We start from the raw sequence: 20,431 nt of genomic DNA, 5'->3' as shown, positions 1-20,431 counted from the left end.
TTCAGATCATTTTAAATAGGTGTCTTCTCAAAGGCTTTGCTCTTTCTTCATTTTTAGTACTTACCATAAGCTATTTCAGATGGGAGCTCTTTAAAAGTCAGAACATCAATAAAAGGTTGTTAAAAACAGGCTACCCTCTGGTTAGCTTGGGGTTTTGCTAAAGCTGTGTTATGTTACTGAATGCAGGTGTGTGTATGCACCTGTGTGCCTGTGTCTATATGCACGGAACTAACAAAAAAACCGCATGAATAAAAAATCACCTGCTACCTGTCTGCTGCTTACTGTACGGCTTAAGTGCTTCTGCAATACTGAAAGCACAAGTTCTTCCAGCATGTGAGAACAAGCAAGTGAATTTGCCTGACAGACAGGAAACAAAATCTGTTCGTGAAGACAGACTGACAGGTCAAGTGCAGGGAAGTGGGAAAAGGGGAATCCAGGCTCCCTTTTAAGTTTGCTTAATAATAAGGTTTTCTTCTCTTCCAAGAAAATGAAAGATTACATTCACACAGGTAAAGGGCTTTTTAAATTTGATTGTTTTAGCTGAATTTCTTTATGCAATTTTCCATTTGATTTAATTCTATTTAGTATGATAAATGCTGCTTAATCTGAAATTCTTTTTTTCTTTCATTTTCATGTACGAAAAACAGAGATGAAAGATTAGCTTCTAGTGACCTGCATCAAAATATAATTTGGCTGGAAATGAAATGAATTTGGATTTAGCCGTATCTCCTGGATAGTTTTGCTGCAACAACAAATCTTCATAAAGTTAAGCTGCCTCTGCTCAAGGAGTGGAAGAGGTGTGTTCAGCTGAGCTGCGAGAAGCTCCTGCGGTCTCTGCCCTGCCTGCGTGTGTCTGACTGGAGTCAATGCCATCAGATCCTCAAAATGTAAAGGAATTTAGGATTTTAAAGTAAGATTACTGCAGCAGCTTTTCATGGTTTAATTATTTTATATTGGAGGCTGCTGAATGATGCGTTCGGTGAGCTGATTGCTTTTCAGAGAGCATTAAAAGATTTAGTTGCTCCCTGTTTCAAACATTTGGAAATTTTCGCGCTGGGATTGAAGGAAGCTGTGGAGCAAATCGTGTCTCTCTCCGGGCGCTGGCGGCTCGCTTCCTTGGTAGCTTGGGCTGTGTGGAAGGAATTGTGACAAAATGTAATTATTTTGGATTTAAGCTTTGTTGTACTTGGTCTGTGTTTTGTCTCTCGGCTGTATAAAAGGCAATATGCCCTGGCTGTTGGGTTTTCTTCATCGGTAAGTATTAATGGCAAGTATTAATACAGCATTTCCCCCCTGCTCTGCTGGTGGCACTGGTCTCGCTGGGTGCCCGCTGCCCCCCGGCTGGTCCCGGGCATGTGGCTGCCGTGGGGAGCTGGTGCCCCTCAGTGCAGGGTGGGCATCTCCATGCAGATGCCTCTGCAGATCCTGGTGTCCTTATCTACCTGAGGGCATTACCTGAAGCACAGGGTAACACCAGCGCTGAAACAGCAATCCGGGCAGCTTACATAGAATCATAGAATCGTTTAGGTTGGAAAAGACCTTCAAGATCGTCAAGTCCAACCGTTAACCTAACTCTGCCATCCCACCACTAAACCATGTCCCTAAGCACCTCATCTACCCCTCTTTTAAATACCTCCAGGGATGGGGACTCGACCACTTCCGTGGGCAGCCCGTTCCAATGCTTGACAACCCTTTCGGTGAAAAAAAATTTCCTAATGTCCAACCTAAGCCTGCCCTGGTGCAACTTGAGGCCGTTTCCCCTCATCCTATCACCTGTGCAGTTCACACACAAATCTTGGAGATAGTTTATATCAGTTGCACTCTCCCCTCCCCAAAGCGTTTCCTCATGCTCCTTCTGAAGCATCAGCTGTCTCACCAGCACTTCCCTACAAACAAAAGATTGATAGGTTCATAAAGTAGAAGTTGAGGTGGTGTTTCCCCACTTTCTGCTTTACAATTTAGGTTTCTGAGTTGATTGCTTTTTCTCACCTTGTGGGATTTGCAAAAGGCTTGTCTGGTCAGTATTTAGAAGAAGCCCAAGTATCTGACGAGCCTTTTGAAAGCAAATCAAAAATTGAGTTGTCCTCTCTCATTCCTCCAAAGGTAGCCCTAATGCCAGTGCACGTTCTTTGACGGGATGTCTCCTACTCCACACCATGCAGACATCCCACCCGCCCATATTGTGGGGCAAGGAAGAAATCCTTGGCGCTATAAAGCTATAGAACATAGCTTTAGTTCTTTCAAATTCTGATGTTGGGACTTCGTTAAATCCTCTTTTATTGTGGATTTCACTCACTAAGCCATAATAAAATGGATAAATCTAATAACTTCTTTGGATTTGATTCCACTTGTACTTTCTCTTTCCTAAGCAGCTTTTTGTGTCATGAAAACAATGGTCCACTGTGTATTTAATAGTTTGTCTATGTAACAGTTAATCTCATGACATTTCTCTGCATCTGGAGGAAAATGCCCAGGACAATAATGCTGGCTAATAATATCAAACTGATGAGCAAAGAAATAGCACCCACATTCTCAGCTGATGATGTGGCAAATATCAAGAAATTCTGCAAAGCTCAAACTAAAGTAAGTTATAAATTGCACTAATACTGGCTAATGGATAATGAGATTCCATTCTAATGTTGGTAATGTGCAATGTAAGTGTTTGCTGTTTCTTAAATAGGATATCTTTGACCATTTAAGCAAGTCTTTAGCACCAAACGTTCATGGCCACGAGTATATTAAAAAAGCCATTTTGTGTATGCTACTGCAGGGTAATGAGAAAGTTCTCAACAATGGGACACGCATTAAAGGAGACATCAATATCTTATTATTAGGTAAGAGCATGTAGAGTTAATAGTGCATTGATAAGTTATTTTATTATCCCCCCTCCTCATCATGCCAGTGTAGTTCTGTTATACAATATTAGCAAGAAAATAAAAGCCAACCCAGTACAAAGACTCATTTCGTCTTATACAAGAATGTTTGTTAGTGTCTTAGGATCAATTTATTTTATCCTTGGGCACATTTTTACAATTATTTCTGTTTTGTCCCACACTTCCCTATTTACTTGACATCTGTTCTATGTTTCTAACTAGTGCCGGCATGATGCGCAATTGAGTCTAATCCTGCACGGCTCATTCGGGCGAGACACCCACTGATTTCACGAATGGGCTTCAGTTTATCGCTCAAGTTGATGGAACTATTCTACTTCTGGCACTTGTCGGCACGGTGGCTGTTCAGTTGCGACTTCATTCCCAAATGCTTTGTTTTCGGTACCCGTAATTAAGTTACATTAGCCTGACAACGCTAACCTGCTACCTCGCAGCTCCTGGCAGAGGTGTCAGCTTCCTTGCATAAATCAAGCTCTTTATTTCTCTGCAGAGCTTCAATCAAATATTTGATCGCTTGCTTTAAAAGTAGATTAACCTAAATCAATAATCCTTTTCAAATCTTTCTGTTTGAGTATGACTTTTCTCTCCTGAAGAGGGCAACTTGCACACTTACTTACCAGCAGTACTGAAACAGCGCTTCACCCACGCCACACTGCTGTGGCATTTCAACCACGTCAGTACAGATGGGATCTGTTACCCAACAACCCCTTCCCAAAAAGCACTTGCCCAGCACGTGAACTACCTTGCTGTGTATCCAAATATAGCACAGGTGGAGCCCCCAAAAATTCAAAGCAGTTGTATAATGGCACTCAGTGACATGCTAATGGATCTGCTGCACTCTGCAGTCCAGAGGACTGTCTATTAAAGCTTTAATACAGCCAAAAGTTGGTCCTGTAATAACATTCAAAGCTAGGCTGGACATAGGCATACTTTGAAATTTGGAATGAGAACGTAAATTTAAAAAAAAATATATATTCTTGGAGGATTCTGAAGCAAGAACTGTAATAAGGGAAGGGCAGTTTGAGCTTTTCTATCAGATTTATTGAAACAGTAGGATTTCTGAGGATGTCTTTAGTACCTACCTGTGTTGCACTAATGTCTGGAGGCGTGTCAGGTATGTAACAGTTGTGTAGTATAAACTTTTCCTTAAGAAAACAGTTGTGGTTCATATATATATGTATATATATAAGTGTGTGTATATATATATATATATTAAAAAAAAAAGTATATAGAGATATATAAATTTACACTTCTGTCCTTAGGAATGCCAACTTCTCTTTCTTTTCTTTCCAGTTTGAGACTGAAACAAACAATTGCAATCCTTACACACCAATACTGTTGGCATAACCTTACAAAGAGATAAAGCAATTTAGAAGTTAATCATTGGTGCAAGATTTCCAAGCTTGCTAAGATTTGGGAGCATTCTGGAGGGGAAATGCTGGAAAAAACAAACTAAAATTCTATAATGTGGAGGATTTCTTACCAGAGCCCTTCAACTTTGGGAACTTTAAGGCTCAAGCACATGTGTCTATAATGCTTTTGTCTTTTTTCAATTGCCTGACCCTGTGCTTCTGGAGATGCTGGTGGAGCACGGCAGGCTCCTGTACTTGGAAGAACAAAAGGTGTTGATTTGCTTTGCTCACAATTGTCTCCTGTTAAACTGAAGTTGAACATTGTACACCTCATGACATTTATATGGAAGCTGTGTTTCTGAATAATGTATGAAATAAAAGGCTGCAAGCTTAGAAAAAAAATGCACTAATGATGTCTCAAGGTACTTAGGTTTAAGTGAATGTTTTAAACTTTGGAAGATTTGATCTTCATTACTTGAAAAGCGGAAAAACTTTGACTCTTCTCAATATCCAGCTCAACATACTCACAACATACTCGCAACACTGTCAAAGGCATTCCTTTTACAGGGAAGGAGCTTAGAAAACACTGAATAAGAAATAATTACGAAGATCAAGTGGTAGCTTATAAAAGCTGGCTGTGACTGTCTTTCAGCTGCCTGGCAAACTGCATTTTTTGAGACCACAGCTCCAGGCCCCCCTGGAGTTAGCACTACCAGGGTTAGCATCCCCTGACCCATCAGCACAGACGCGTGGTTCTCCTGCTCCCACTGTCTTCATCCAGCTCTTGAGGCCTGTCTGCCAGCAGCGATGAAGGCAGCGGCTGTAGCGTTTTGGGGGTCAGGGGCAAAGAAGTGTCTCAGTGACAATTGTGGCAGTGGCGGAACAGTGCTGCCAGAGGTGCTGGGTTTGCTCCCACCCAGTGCTGTGTCCCTGCTTGTGGCTGCTGGACTAAACGGCACCATTGGGGCAGCAAAGCATCAGACCAACCAACAGGTACTGGTGGGTTGCCTTTTCTCAATCCGATTTGACAGCGATTTACTAGGTGCTCTTACTTAAACCTCATAATAGTCTGTATTTAACTGTCTTTCCAATAAATTGAGGAAACTGATTTCCCATTTCCTGGTAGTATTTGGGCAATTAATTGTAAAAATACTTCGTAAGTGCGAGAACATGTATCTCATTCAAGTTCGTTCCTGCCAGAGCTTGAAAGAACCAAGATTCAAGTTTACTGGAGCAATTAGCCTGTGACATCATCAGCAAATATTTCATGTCTATCCCTAACGCCCAGCTCAGAGGTCTGGGCACGCATCCTGCAGTCCCTGGATCTGAAGGGGATGACCATGGTGCTCTTCCTGCCCTCATTTCTTTTGCACACCCATGAAGAGGAGTCAGGGCCATGGCTGCTGGGACCCACAACATTTACCCTTCCCTAACAGTTTCATACTGCACATTTGTGTATTTGCGTGGGGTTGCCGTGTTGTTAAACGTAACTGAAGTTTGAGGTTTAATGACACATAAGCCTTGCTGCAGCTGGGGAAAGACCTTTGGCAAGGGTAATCCTGCTAATGCGTGGCTCCATCTGAGATGATCCAGACCCTTAGGAGTCCCTGGGTACGTCTTACACAGTGACTCTTGGGAGGGATGTGCAAAAATTACTCTGACTTCACCAGTAGCTACTTAAACTTCAAATACTTTCAGCACCCCTTGTGAGAAAAGCCAAAAGTGGTGGGGAAGGAGGGGATGTTTACCGCACTCCTGTTTAATAAACTAAGGGAAGTCGTGCACGCACAGATACTGTACAGGTGATTCAGCACAAATCAATCATGTACATGCTGAATAAAATGGTGGTAAAGAAAGTTCAGGATTTCTCTACTGCTTATTACACTATTTAATTTTTTTCCAGTGCTCTAAAACCAGTGTGCAAAAGGCTTTGGCCCTATGGCTGAAAGGTAGCAAAGTGCTTTGCTTTCCCCTTTAAGAGGTGATTCCCTAAACCGCTTCCACTGTCAGCAGGGGGTTGCCAGAAAGGCAGTTGACAGCAGCTGTAACTGCTGATTAAGAAACTGATGCTCAGCCTTGCATTTCCAAAGATATCAAACTTTCCATCTTTTGAGCTCTAAAACCCTCCTGGTGTGCAACAGGCCCTGCGTGCCCATGTGTGCATCAGCAAGCACCCACGTACCTGAGCTCCTGCACGCCAGCCTGTGGTGGTTTTTGGCAACAAAGCCTTGAAATGGGCTTGCTGCCACCTAATAAGAAATGGGAAAGTGTTTTATAGCTGGAGAACATTTGTGGAAAAAAAAAAAACCTAAAATTTTAGTTCACCAGATCATTGAGATGCTGTGGGAAATAAGTGAGAAAACAAATATGCAAGTAAGCCCAACTACAGGCAGTCTGAGAGCAATCTGACATGCCTGTGAAGCGGCTTGTGCAATATGGGTATAAATCAAGGAGAGTGGAAGCCAAGGTAACCTGCTCTTCGGAAAGCAGGTGGCACCACCTAATCTAGGCACTCAGGCATGGTTATGGCGTAAATGAAAGCATTTCTATGACTTTGCTAGCATGAAGGGTGGAGTGGCTTGCTCACTTGAACCCCAGGGGAAAAAAGGTAAATAAACCTCTGGGGAAAAAAGGATAAATAAACCTCTGTTCCTCCTTGCCCCACATTTCATTTCAGCAATACCTTTGAGGTTGCTGGGACCGCATTCAAAATGGATGCATCTGTGGCTATTTGTAATTCTCAGAAATTCAGATTTGTTCCAAAGCTCAAGATTCACTCCTGGGGGGAAGGTGGTTGCCAGCCAGTGCTCTGCAGGATTTTCATGGACAGGGGTGCAGCCAGTGGGAAGGTTTGGTGTCCAATAAATTGCTATGCAGTCACTCCCACCGTGTGACCTTGTGGGGACCTGGCCAGGAAAGACAGTGTGGGGCAGAGCGCCGGGACAAGGCAGCCCCACTTCTCCTGGCAAAGGGGGATTGGATGTGGGATGAGGAACTCCTGCCCAAGGGAGGAGGACAAATATTTATATCTGGTCTTTCTTCTGTGAAACAGAGCGTTGGTCTCCACCAGTTGTTCCAGCAAATCCTCCAAGGCAAGAACAACTCTTACTTATAGCCCCTGGCAGCAGCCTGTGCAGGGACAAGCTCTGCATAGGGACAGCAGAGCTGGCACCATGGGGTACCGCCACTGGCTTTGTTCCTGGCAAAGGCCATGGAAGGGGTTACGCTTCCCAGTTTTCTTCAGTCTTCCAGCGACAAAGTATATTTTGTGTGATTCTTGTGCCAGCGCAGCCTCCGCACCACCCTGGCTGCCAGTTCCCCAGACCTCCCCGAGGGAGAGAGCTGCCCAAAGAGGGTCTGCAATGCTGCGGCGGGGGCAGCTAGAGGTCTCACAGCGCTTGTCAGTGAGAGACGTGCGCATTGCTGTAGCCTAATGGAAATAGGTCTTAAAAGGATGCGAGCAGCAGTGATTGATCTTATGGTGAGGTGGGAACCTATGAAAAGCAGAGCAAACGGGTGGGCTGCTGAGCAGGGAGAATTGTTCAGGCTTCATCATGCAAAGGAGCATCTATCTGCCTGGGAGACACGGCCTGTTGACTACCATGCAGTGGCCCATAGCAGGTATTCACTATCTCAATTTAACTTTCCTTTTTTTTCCTTAGAGCTTTTTTTCCCCTTAAGGTAATTCATATTTTCTTATCCCAGCAGCTTTTCTTTTTCCATTCCTCCCAACCATGCACGCTAGCACTTAAGCATGATCCTGCAGTTGGCCTGAGTGCCTGCAGAGGTTGTTGCTTAACCAGCTGAGATGACAGATACTTTCATTTTCTGTTTCTCTCCTTACCTTCAGCTTACCCTGACAAATCTTTGCTGGTGACAAAGGCATGACAGCGGCAGCCAGAATGAAACCTGACTCTTCCAAGTGGCAACAGAGACTCCTACCACAGTTATTAAACTAAAGTTTATTAAACAACTTAAGAACTACCAAACTTAATAAAGTAATATCTTACTTAACACACTAAACTGAGGTTGCAATGTTATTTTGTGTAATTCATTACGCTCTGTTCTGAACGAGGAAACATCATTTACATGAGTGAAAGCTGTCTCCAAACCCAAGTGTTCACGACATGATGAGAAGTATGAAAAAAAAAAAAAAAGCAATCACAGATGAAGAGGGAGACATGCTGCTGACAAGATTTGATCTGCCTTTTTGTAGCGTAGACTGCATGGATCCAGATGGTGTTTAAAAAAAAAAGTCAATGGCAAATGCGCATACACAGAGCTCTAGCAGAACAAGATGGCTGGTTCTAGCTATGCATTAGGAACTGCTAAGCAGAAATGCTATTGTTAAGAAATTAATCTAGATGTTCCATCAGGTTGTTTAGAGATAAGATTCAAATCTGATGAAGAGTGCACAATCTTTATTTCCCATGAGTATTGCACTGGAAGAGCAATCATGTTTATGTATTGTGTGACTAAGCATTGCAACCCTGGGAAACAACAAAGTTTGATTTTGTTCTTTCAAGTTCCAGATATTCCAGTTAAACTTCTTTGATGCTGTTTTGTTTTCATAGTAGGTGAAGTCAAAGGCAGAGATCAAGCATGGACTGTTTCATCTCAAGTGGAAGGAGTCTAGGAATTAGTGAGCAAATGAAGATGAAAACTGGAATGGAAAGCTGTCTGCAAGCTTTATGATACCAGTTACAGTGTTCAGGTTGTGAGTAACAAATTTTGACTGAGGGAAAAAAAAGAAAAAAATCCTTCCATGAAAAAATAGAAATCAGTGGCAATGGTGATGGTTTTGAAGAAGTCTAATACAAAGGAGACCGAGCCATATGCACTCCAGAAAGTTAATTTGGGATTAGGAGGGGTGATCAGTCTGAATTACTGTGATCTTTTTTTTTCACCAGTTCATTCTGTTGATGCTCAGAAATGGGAGAGGACAAGGAAAGCAGCCACGTGGAATCTGTCTGCTGCAAAAAAAGTCATAATCTTCTCGCACAAAGTGAAGTATTAAAACTTGACTTTAGGGCTGTCTTTTGTAATAAACTAGAATGTATAAAAGAAGTGGGAAAATGTACATTTAATTTCTTCGTAATTTCTTCCATATTTTTAATTTCTTCATAATTTCATAGCACAAACTGAGCAAAATACAGCTATTTTGCCATTAGTGGATCAAATACTACAAAAGTCTCTAAGCAACAACCCTAGATTTAACAAATGGCAATTGATTGCATGACTGATCAGAAAATGCAGTTTATTTGGTGGTTATCTTCTCCTTTTGAGACATGACTCTCTATACTACCAGCACTTGAAGGTAGCTTGAAAATGCAGGCCAAGTAGATGGGAGAATTAAGATCCCGTTTATGAGAACCAAAGGTACTTTGACTGACATGTGGCATCTGTGTCTTAGCAAAAGCCCCTGAGTTCTGACCACAGAGGAAAAGGAGAGCTGTGGAAAAAAAAAAAAAAAAAGGAGAAATACCACTTCTCTGTTCTGATCTGCACCTAAAAAAAATGACAACTTGTGACTCCTGCCCTGCGCCCCGGAAAGGTGTCTGCCTGGCGTGGGTGGTATGAGACACCTGACATGCTTAGCTGAAATAAGAGAGCTAATGTCTAGGATTGGTCCCTTTTTTGCATTTAGACAATGCTGTGCCAGCCAGACAACTATTAGACATTATGATTCAGTTATTTGCGACTAGTGCAAAAGCTAGACTGAGCGAGCTGATCCGTGTGATGCAAATAGCAATGAAATTGGTCTAGTTTGCCTGTATGAGGAATATGAGGCTGTGTATACTGTTTAGCATAGATATTAGGTGGCATGCCTAAAAGATTTTCTGCAATGCTGAGATTCCTGAAGAAAGACCGATAAGTAGCTAGCCCAACAACCTGCCTTTTTTTTTTTCACTCCAAACGTGAGCCACTGACTTGAATGCTGAGGGGTTTTTGTTTTTTTTTTTATTTTTAAGCCCATGCTGTGACTCCTGATAGACTCAGCAGTGAGGAATGAGTCATGCACACAGCTCTAAATACAATGTGCACATACTCTGCTGGGTCCAGCTGTACAGCTAGTCCAGAGCCCAGAAGAGGAGGAACAGAGAAGACAACATTCACTTAAGCCCAGGCCTTTGCTGGGGGACAGCCGCCAGGTACCAGCAGAGACCCACACTTGAATGAAGGACGGGAGGGAGGTCAGTTGACCTGAGGAGTTGACATCCCCAGCTCAAGCCCTTGTTCTGCGTGTTGTGGGAACCCAATAATAGTGGTTTTTTTACACTAGCCCTGGCCCATAGAGAGTGGAGTGTGTCTGACCTGCGTGGCTGCAGGGATGCAGGCAGAGCAAATCCTTCTTGCAAATTATAACCTGAATCGCCACAACGCGAGAAGGACAGGAAAGAGAAGTGGAACTTTGTGCAGATTTTACGCTGGTGGGTTTTACTATCATATTAGTATCTCAGTGATTTATATGGAGAAGCTTACTTTAAAGGTTTTTAGGAAAAATTTCTGTGAATAAATCTGCTGTAGGAAAGTAAAGCAAAGACCCATGCTTTCTGAAGGGCTGCAAACTCACTTACGGCTCCCCGACTGCTCAATGCATTATCTTATCTGTGATCAATATCCATATTATCTGTAAATGTGTCAAATGTATGTCTCCAAAATTAAGCTATTTCCTTCAAAATAATAGATGCAGTCCTCATAACCATGTAGGAAAAGTCTTTGTAAAGCAGGGAAGATTCACCTAGGCTGGTGGATCTTCGTTGTTGTTTTCACAAGAAGTGACCATTACTGAGACACTGCAACTTCAACCAGTTAAGTTACAAATCCAGGTAAAGCATCTACTCATAAAGAAGAAAACCCCAGTCAAAATGCTTCATTTCCTAAACCGCATATATATTTCCAATCTCTTACCTCCTTTCTTCACAGAAAAAGACCATCACTGTAAGACAGTTGTACAGCTTTTGTAAGAAAACTGCATTTGTTCAGGAACTTGAGCTAGTAGTATAAATTTTGTGATGTACAATAAGGTGCAATATTGAATCTGATGTTGGACTTCCTGAGTAATTTTTTCTGCATTGAAAAGTGAGAAAAGAAGTATTTTCCACTCAAGTATTTTTAGGTCAGTTAATGACATGAATAAAACCTCAGTCACTTTTGGACCTGTGGAACACGCACACCACTGAAAAGTGAGTAGCTCTTACTTGCTGACTGGGAGATTCAGTTTTAAATTGTGCTACTGACTGATTCCCATTTGAAATGAATAGGCAGAAGCTTAAGGGGTTTTTTTTCCCATGGAAGTTTACCATTTCAGGACATACCCTATGGAATTTGTATCTTGTGCGATGTGTTGTAGTATATTGCCCTGTGTATTAAGCTTTTGTCTACTGAAAGCACAAAAAAGTTCACTATTCAGGTAGTATTTATGCTATTTCATGTAATACGTATTTCAAAACATAGACATGTTCTCACAAATCTAGTAGTTCACATTTGAAATTATGAAATGCTCACTGTTTATAACGGTAAGTATTTTAGCCAGGGTCGAATTTATGAACAGTCTCATTTGTGTCTTCTTAACTCCATGTAAATCTATGTGCATATCTTAATTGAAGGCACATTTGGAGGATTATTTGCATGAAAACTGCTGATGAAGACATGTCGAAATAGGAAAGTTATTTTAAGACATCTATAGTAGGGTATCTTGCTATCCAGGATGTTTGTTAGCTCTGACAAATCTTTGTTAATTTTGTCTGGCTGTTTTCATGAATCTCTGGGTTCCAACAAAAGCTAATAAACCCAGCTATGAATACTTTAAATATAACTACATTTCAGAGAATATTAATCAGAGGAGGACTACATACACAATGTCGATACAGAGCCATAGAAATTTGTTGCTTTGTGCCGTGCAGTAGCATTCAGAGGGAGACTAGCTCCCTCATCAAATTTCCATACATTTGAACTGCTCTTGCCCAGGTTTCGGGTAAATTGCACGACAAATGTTATGAACATCAACATCCATTCCAGGGAATCGAAGTAGCTGCTGACCTTTAAATGTGAACACATTCACATACCAGTCTACCAACCATCTGGTATGACCTGACATTTCTATTACTGGCACTCCTGTCTCTTGCAGCCCCCCTTCAAAACACTGCAAATGTGATGATCTCTGCCCATGGTGACTGCCATCTTCCTCTGCAAAATGTCCTCAGGGAAGTACACTTGGCTTTCTCTGGCCCGTCTCCTATTTCCATGCCTACTCTGTTCTCCAAATCCCACTGAATTGCAGCCCTCCTCATCAAGGGTGTTACGGGAGATGCCAAATCCAACAGACCCGGGATCCCTCCTCCCCAGCTGGTGTGCCCAGCCAGGAACGGTCCCAGGTGGTCTCTCCATCCCAGTCCCAAGGATACAGCTGCTGCTGTTCCTGCTTGCAGGTCTGGCCTGTAGCAAGATTGAGTGTCCAAGAGACAGACAGACAGGTCCCTAATGCAGCTGGCCGCACAGACTGCTGCGCACACATAGAACCGCTCAGGTAGCAGCACCCACCTATAAAGCTACCCAAACTCACACAGGTGCAGGCAGCCCCATCCTCTTCCTCCCCTCCAGCCGATCAGAATGGAGGTTCTCTGGTGAAAAAATGAGTGCTCTCATTCTCCGCATCCATAAGCACACCCACATTCACAGACCCCTTGAATGGTACCATGGCCTCTAAACCTGTTTGACATCCATGCCTGGACCTGGGGCCCCTTAGCTGGTACGCAGGTCACCTCCTGCTTGCCAGATAGGGCAATGTGATGCTTGCTAGCAAAACAGTTGCATACACTCACACACTCATCCCATAAGCACTCCCACAATCACAAGATCCCTTGAATATTAGCACAGGCTCTCAATCTGCCTAATATCTGTACCTGGACCCTAGGCTCTCTTACCCCAACCACTGGCTCAGACCAAGCCCTCCAGATGTGGAAATGTTTCCTCCAACTCACCAGCTAGTCCAGCTTGAAGTTTGCTAGTGAATTATGCATGCACACACAGAGGATTAAATTCACTGAAGAGAAATATAAACACATCCAGGTCTCTCCAGCTGCCAGCACTTAGACCTCTTACACACCCACATACAACCCGATCCTTCCAGTTGCTGTCACCCAGACCTACAGCCCTGGTGCCCATGGCCTCTTCTCCAGTTGCCAGCACTTGGACCTTTCAACACACATACGACACGCACACCCCAGTCCCTCCAGTCGCTGGGGTTTAGACCTACAAGCCTTACAACCCACAGTCCCTCCAGTTACTGGCACACAGGCTCTTGCATGCCAGCCCCTCCATGTGCTAGTACCAAGACCCACGAGCCCTAAGACCTGTGGTCTCCTCTGGTCATTGGCACACAGATCTCTTTTGCAGGCTGGTCTCTTGTCGTGGTTTAACCCCAGCTGGCAACTCAGCCCCACGCAGCTGCTTGCTCACTCCCCACACAGCGGGATGGGGGAGAAAATCAGAAGATTAAAAGTGGGAAAGTTCATGGGTTGAGATAAGGACAGTTTAATAGGGAAAGCAAAAGCTGTGTGCAAGCAAAGCAAAGCAAGGAATTCATTCACTGCTTCCCATGGGCAGGCAGGTATTCAGCCATCTCCAGGCAAGCAGGGCTCCATCACATCCCCCCTTTCCTTCTTCTTCTCCCAGTTCATACACTGAGCATACCATCGTGTGGTCTGGCATAGCCCTTTGGCCGGTTTGGGTCAGCTGCCCTGGCTGTGCCCCCTCCCAGCTCCTTGTGCACCCAGCAGAGCAGGGGAAGCTGAGAAGTCCTTGACTGGTATAAGCACTGCTCAGCAACAACTAAACCATCAGTGTGTTCCCAACACCCTTCTCATGCTGAATCCAAAACACAGCACTATGCCAGCTACTCGGAAGAAAATTAACTCTATCTCAGCTGAAACCAGAACATTTCTCCAGTTGCTGGCACCATTTTCCCATACTGGTTCCTCTCTGATCCACCAGGATTCTTCCCCTTTTCTTTGTATCCTTTGTCTTTTCCCCTAAACATCCCATAGGCATTTTTACATAAGCCCACAAGCCTCTTCTGATAGCCTGTACCCAAGCATCTTCAAGTATTCCGTATTACTCATATTAATCATGTTTGCCCCTTCCTATCAGTTAAAAATTGCTGTTCAGGTTGACATTTTTGAAGGCTTTGCCTGAGTAGTTCTTTTAATGGACCATCAATCAGAGGCTGAAGCGTTCTGGGTCCTCATTATTGTCTCTGTTGTGACTTCCTCGTTAATATTTTTGTGTCTGTGTGGTTAATTTATCACTTTCCTCATTACTTGTTATTTTTTTTAAAGTGAGTAGATCACAACCAAATAACTTAATGAACCAGATGCTCCCACACTCCACATACCCTCACACCAGCAACAGACTCAGAACCACTGGGTACGCCATGATTAGAGAGACGGTCTCCATTTTATTATAGAGATCTGTATCATGATAAGGCAGCAAACCTAGACTTCACTGTATTGACTGAATGTCAGGGTGAAGTTTTACATGTTTTCTTCATGTTCAGGTAGATTTAAAGGACAGGACAAACATGTCACACAGTGCATTTCCATCTTTCTCCATTGCATGGAGATACACAACACTGTCACACACTTTACTGACTTTAACACAGTATTTTATCCAGATGGTTAATTATTTTCCAGACCTTACAAACCTTTATCATGATGGCTGAGATAGATAGAAGTAACAGAAAGAATAATGACATAGTTGCGGTTTTCCAGTGATGTTCATCCTGTGTCTTTGATGCTTGTTTGCATTAGCTTCAGAAGGCTGTTCTATTCTAAATGGGGGAAAAAAAAAAACAACCACGTCAAAAGCCTGTAGGCAAGGGAAATACGTGTATAATGTAAGAGCATTACGTACAAAGGAAGTGAAATAATTTATTGGAAGGATTTATTTACAGTGTCAAGTATCTGGCATTGCACAGAAGTACTGCACCTCAACAGGACATCACATAAAGAATATTAGGACAAAATTAAAAGTGGAAGCCTGGCCTCCAGAAGGCCATTCCTCTTCAGTTTGCTTACAAAATTTCTCCTGTGCCTTGTGAGTCCCTCTAAGCTATGTCATTCCTACTATTTCCAAGACCAAATCTCTGTTTAAACTAAGAGTCCAGGTGCCCAGAACTTTATGAAACTGCCTATAAAAACCTGCCCAAATGTCTCTGCTATTCACTACATTTCCTTTCTGATCCAGTAATTCAGGTAGTTTTAACCTGCTGTCTTCTTTAATTCTCCTTAAGACACAATTTCCATGGCTACATTGTTCCTTGCATAAAAAATGGCCATTGAATTAGGGAAACTGATTTCTATATTTGCTTTTTGTTTTGACATGTTGGGTTTTTTAGCAACGTGGTGTTTTAAGAGGAGATCTTTAGTAGAAAATGCAGTAATAGATTAAATACAAGTGCGCCAAGTGGAAGACACGGTTTAGTTACAAATTGAAAATGAGCCCCTTTTTGCTCAGAATCTCCCACTCAATGTAGGCTGCCATCAAGGCAGTAAGAGTGGTGCGGGTGGAGGAGGAGAACAGGTTTTGAATGAAGTGGCTTTTTGGTGTTTGATAAATTAGTAGCACTTAACAGAGCTCTTTAATTCCTAAGCTGGAGTCTTCAGACTTTAAAAATGTAACATCCTCCAATTTACTTTTACTGGAAAGGGCTGCCCAGGGAAGTGGTCAAGTCCCCATCCCTAGAGGTATTTAAAAGACGGGTAGATGAGATGCTTAGGGACAAGGAAATACTTACTTCTAGAGTTAGGGTCTCACCATCTTTCTTTCCGTGGCTGTATTTCTTTTTAAGGCACACTGCAGTTGTGATAGTGATAATAAGCATTACAACAAATACAGTTACGGTTGAAGAAACAGCTATTACAATATTTTCTTGAGTTGTGCCTTTCCTTTCACACTTTTCTCCCATGTACCACCAGTCGTCACCTGCTGGACATCTAGAAAGTAGAAGAATAAACATGTTGAATCACCTAAAGATTAAAGGCATGAAAAGGGCTACTTAAAAAAAAAAAATAGCATCTCTGGTGCATTGTTTCTATATCCCAAAGGATAATGAAATTATCTTAAAATGGACTTCTATTTTAAAGTTGTTTTGAGTGGCCTACTGTCCTTACACATCTGGATGTGTTTCTTTCAGCTTCCCGCTGTTTTACAGGTCATTTCTTCAGAGGGAGCCTTTGCCAGAAAACCCAAGCGCTATCCTGATCCTTTTGACTGCTGAATGCTTGGCTGCAGCTGATCTATAAAGCTGCTGCTACAGAATGGTCGTCTTTTTTTACCGATAGAGATGCCCTCTGGATCACTCAGTTCCTTATCTGCTTCCCTTTCCTTAAAGCTTACAGCACTTCTGTTGATAGCAAACACGCTTTCTGCTCCGTGAAACTGATACCTGTCACTAGGACCACTGTCATGTAATATTTGGTCCCACTATTACTAGTTACCCTCATATCCTGATGCAGTCCTGCCTTTTGTTATGCTCAGCTTTTACACAAAACCCTTCTATCTATCTCCTTCATTCAGTCAATTTTATAGGAAGGAGTTGAATAAGCTCCTAGGCCAAGTGGTCTAGAAGCTTTACACTGCTATTTTTATCCAATCAAGTCACATTTCCCACCCTCCAGAAAACCTCATGCACCTTTGCTTTTTTAATTCTAAGCTCACTTTATGCAGCAATTCGAATGTGTGAGATAAATGAGGTGGAGACCACAGGCTGGACTCTTAAGGCATCTCTTCCCAGAGAGCAGCTGAACCAAAGCTTAGGTGCAGGAATTCCCCAGGGCTAGGACTGAGCTGGTTGAAGATGTTCCCACCACATTTCTCTCTCCCTGCTCAGTACTTCTCCACCAGTAGATGTGGTAGACGTTCCAATCAGACCTTCTTGTTGCCAGAAGGGCCTTATTTTCAAATTTAAAGAACTTGTGTGAGCTGCCTCTGCCCTCCCCCAAGAAGTTGTTAAGATAATACATTAACATTCTAGCAGTCATCTGGTTTTAGGACTAAAACCAACCTCCAGTCCTTAATTCCTTCACCTTATCCAGCATCACTATCAGCTCCGAGACATTTTATAGTGAGCATATGAGGGTCCCAATGATCTAACTGAAAAAATCCATATCTGCAGTACTGTTGAGTGCAGACCTGGCCCTATCTTTCTAACCTTGGCTGTTCCTAATGCTATTGCTTTTCTGGTTCCTGTCTAAGACATTTATTCAGAACTATACGTTCAACCCTGTGAATGAGTCCATTTGCAGTGCACTGCAAGGATACTACTGACTGTTGGGAACTTCATGTGATGCGGCTTAATCAGACCCCCTTATTTCCCAATGGAAAATCAGAGTAGAAACTGACTGCTGGTCACACACTTCTCTAGGACTGAACATAGGTCACGTAGGCACTAGAGCTTCAAATAGTCCAGAGATGGCAGAGAATAAAAGTTTTCTTTCCATAATTTTGAAACCAGGCATAACATTCAGCATTACTTTTATTTTTTTTTGTCCACTTGGAACAGCTTCTTGACATTTACTTATATTTGTGACCTGCTTCTGATGGGTTGCACAAGAATTGTTTTTTAAAAGGTTTCTGAATGGGGAGATGTAACACTTAATGAGTTATCCTGACTCTTTTGCTCTCAGCCTTTAGACGTCTGCCTCACAGCACTCCCCCAGTCTACCTGCCCTGGCAGAGCATCACATAAGGTTACTATCTTCAGCCCTAGAGCTTGTTTGAGTGCTGGAAGAATGCTGATCAGCCAGGCAGGTTACATAAAAGTATCCACAGGGAATTAAATAAAAGTTCATCTTAATTTTCTTGCAGAGCAAACAGTCTTTTTAGTCCTCAGCCTTCATCTCTGGTTTCAAAGGCAAGCAGCTACACTTTGGTGATTCATGGTCATAGTTTACACTACACAATATTTCTGAATCAAATTCCAAGATAATGTCTATGCTGCTTCCTGCCTGCAAAGTATTAAACATCTTTTCTACTGGTATAAATGCTATTTTGTTTCAACTGCATTTATATTTGACTCTCATAAATTTTTCTATAAGGACTTCTAAGGAGATGCACAGTCCATTTTATAACGTTGGACTAATGCATTACTGAAATTGATAAATATATTTAAAATATAGTTTACAGGGAAGTCAAGCAGTGTATTTCAAAACAGTCAAATGCTGAGGTTAGGAGCTTTTTGCCCAAACTGGTCTTAAGTTTAGTCTTGCAGTAGCAGTTGGAAATACTTGCCTTAATCAGCTATAGTCTGTCTTTCCTTTCATTAGGAACAAAGATTTATTCTACTAGAAACTTTCATTACTCATCCTAAAACTGCATTTGAGAGTGAACAAAGGCGGTTACCTGCACACCGGTGATCTATCTACAATAATGCAGACACCACCATTTTCACAAGGGTTTTCTGGGCATAAATTGGGAACCTCTATCTCTGGCTTTTTGGTCGGGGTGACAGAGGCTGTTGTGGTGGGTGTTGTGGTGGGTGTTGTGGTGGTGGTAGGCTTGGTGGTGGCGGTAGGCTTGGTGGTGGCAGTGGATGTAACAAAGGTGGGTGGAACACTTGGCTGAGTCGACAGTAGATGTGATATATCTGCACGATAAAACCACAAGAAGTTAGGTCTTTACTTCATTTTATCTTAATGAAAAGTTCTAATAGCAAAGAGCAAAGAGTCTGTCCACAGGTATAATGGATAAATAGTCTCTTTTACCTTTTAGGAGCATGACGTATTTTGGAAATGCCCTCTAGATTTTTTCAGAACTAGATCAGGTTGCTCAGAGCCCCATCCAACCTGGCCTTGAATGTTTCCAGGGATGGGGCCTCCACTACCTCTCTGGGCAACCTGTTCCAGTGTTTTACCACCCTCATTGTAAAAAATTTCTTCCTTACCTCTAGCCTGAACCTACCCTGTTCTAGTTTAAAACCATTTCCCCTTGTCCTAACACAGCTGGCCCTATGAAAAAGACGTTCCCCATCTTTCCTATAGGCCCCCTTTAGGTACTGGAAGGCCGCAATCAGGTCTCCCCGTAGCCTCCTTTTTTTTTTTACTTGAAGTACTCTATTCAAAATATTTTGCACAAGAATAGCATTGTTTTATACACCTTCGCATGAGATAAAGGAATTATACAGTGTATGTACCTATCCACAAAATTATCCAAACATATGATTTGACTTTAGATACATGCGTAGTTCCAAAACTACTCATTTGCAAAGTACATCATGTGTATTTATATCTACAGCACTAGTGACTTAGAAAGTATGTGACGCTTTGTGTTTACTGTATCATAAAGAATATCAGTTGTGAGTGCATACCTTCCATTGTTAAAAGAATAAAAACACTGTCTTCTTTAATAAAGCTGCGGCTTCTAAGTCTCTGATGAGTTATGAATGCACTCGTTCCACGTCCTGGAGATCTCATGAATGCAGTTCCATTGGGAAAATATGCCACGGATCCCACTTTATCTGGTCTATCCCAAAAATAAGTTGAGGAATCTGAAAAAGAAGAATTAACTGAATGTGAGTGTGGGTCCACTCTGGATTTCCTTCTCAATAGGGTCCCTTCCTTCTCAGATAATCTCTGTTGCAATGTAGTACAGAGGCCTCTCTACAACCAAGACAAACTGTGTCCTACTTTGCCTGCTTCTGCTTAGTTGCTCATGGATAGCATGAATATGGAGAAGACAATACATTACCTGAAACTCAAGGGGTATGAGCAATGCTGAACCCGCCTACAATATTTGCAAATTTTTTTGCCTGAGATTCCACACTGATGAGATGCACAAGACAAAAGAGATCCTCAACAGCTTGGTTTAGCCTGAGGTATTGAGAAAAGCCTTCTGGAGATGAGGATATTGGAAAGGTAGTTAAAAACCTGCTGTATTTTCTTTTCAGGCATAGTGAGCAAGAAGATGAGTTGTAAAATGAATTAATTCAGTGCTTCTCAAAAAAGAGCATCTCTTGATGTGTGTGTAGGGCAGAGGGTACTTGAACAACCGGAATGGTCACAGGCCGCTGACATCCCCTCCATCAAACCCTGTTCTAAATCTCGAAGCTGAGCCTGACTGTCTATGAAGGCATCTGACAGAGGGAGAAGAAACTGTCTGCTCCAACATCTCTGCTGGTTAGAGAAAGGA

General features: G+C 42.4%; 1 protein-coding gene across 1 annotated transcript in view; it reads right to left on the bottom strand.

The window, feature by feature from the left end:
- Window positions 1–4,213: 4,213 nt before the first annotated feature.
- MEP1B (meprin A subunit beta) overlaps window positions 4,214–20,431 on the bottom strand; it is a 38,304-nt gene continuing 22,086 nt past the window's right edge. Inside the window, exons 13-17 of the mRNA XM_009639480.1 lie at window positions 19,611–19,790; window positions 18,647–18,890; window positions 16,041–16,239; window positions 6,426–6,492; window positions 4,214–4,239 (exon numbers count right to left, since the gene is read on the bottom strand). Coding sequence (XP_009637775.1) covers window positions 4,214–4,239; window positions 6,426–6,492; window positions 16,041–16,239; window positions 18,647–18,890; window positions 19,611–19,790 — 716 coding nt within the window. The remainder of the gene's footprint in view (window positions 4,240–6,425; window positions 6,493–16,040; window positions 16,240–18,646; window positions 18,891–19,610; window positions 19,791–20,431) is intronic.

This window comes from Egretta garzetta, unplaced genomic scaffold, assembly GCF_000687185.1.
Source record: "Egretta garzetta isolate BGI_Z169 unplaced genomic scaffold, ASM68718v1 scaffold35, whole genome shotgun sequence".
Lineage (NCBI taxonomy): Eukaryota > Metazoa > Chordata > Aves > Pelecaniformes > Ardeidae > Egretta > Egretta garzetta.
Note: the sequence above shows the minus strand (reverse complement) of the source record. Positions and strands in the feature narration are given on the sequence as shown.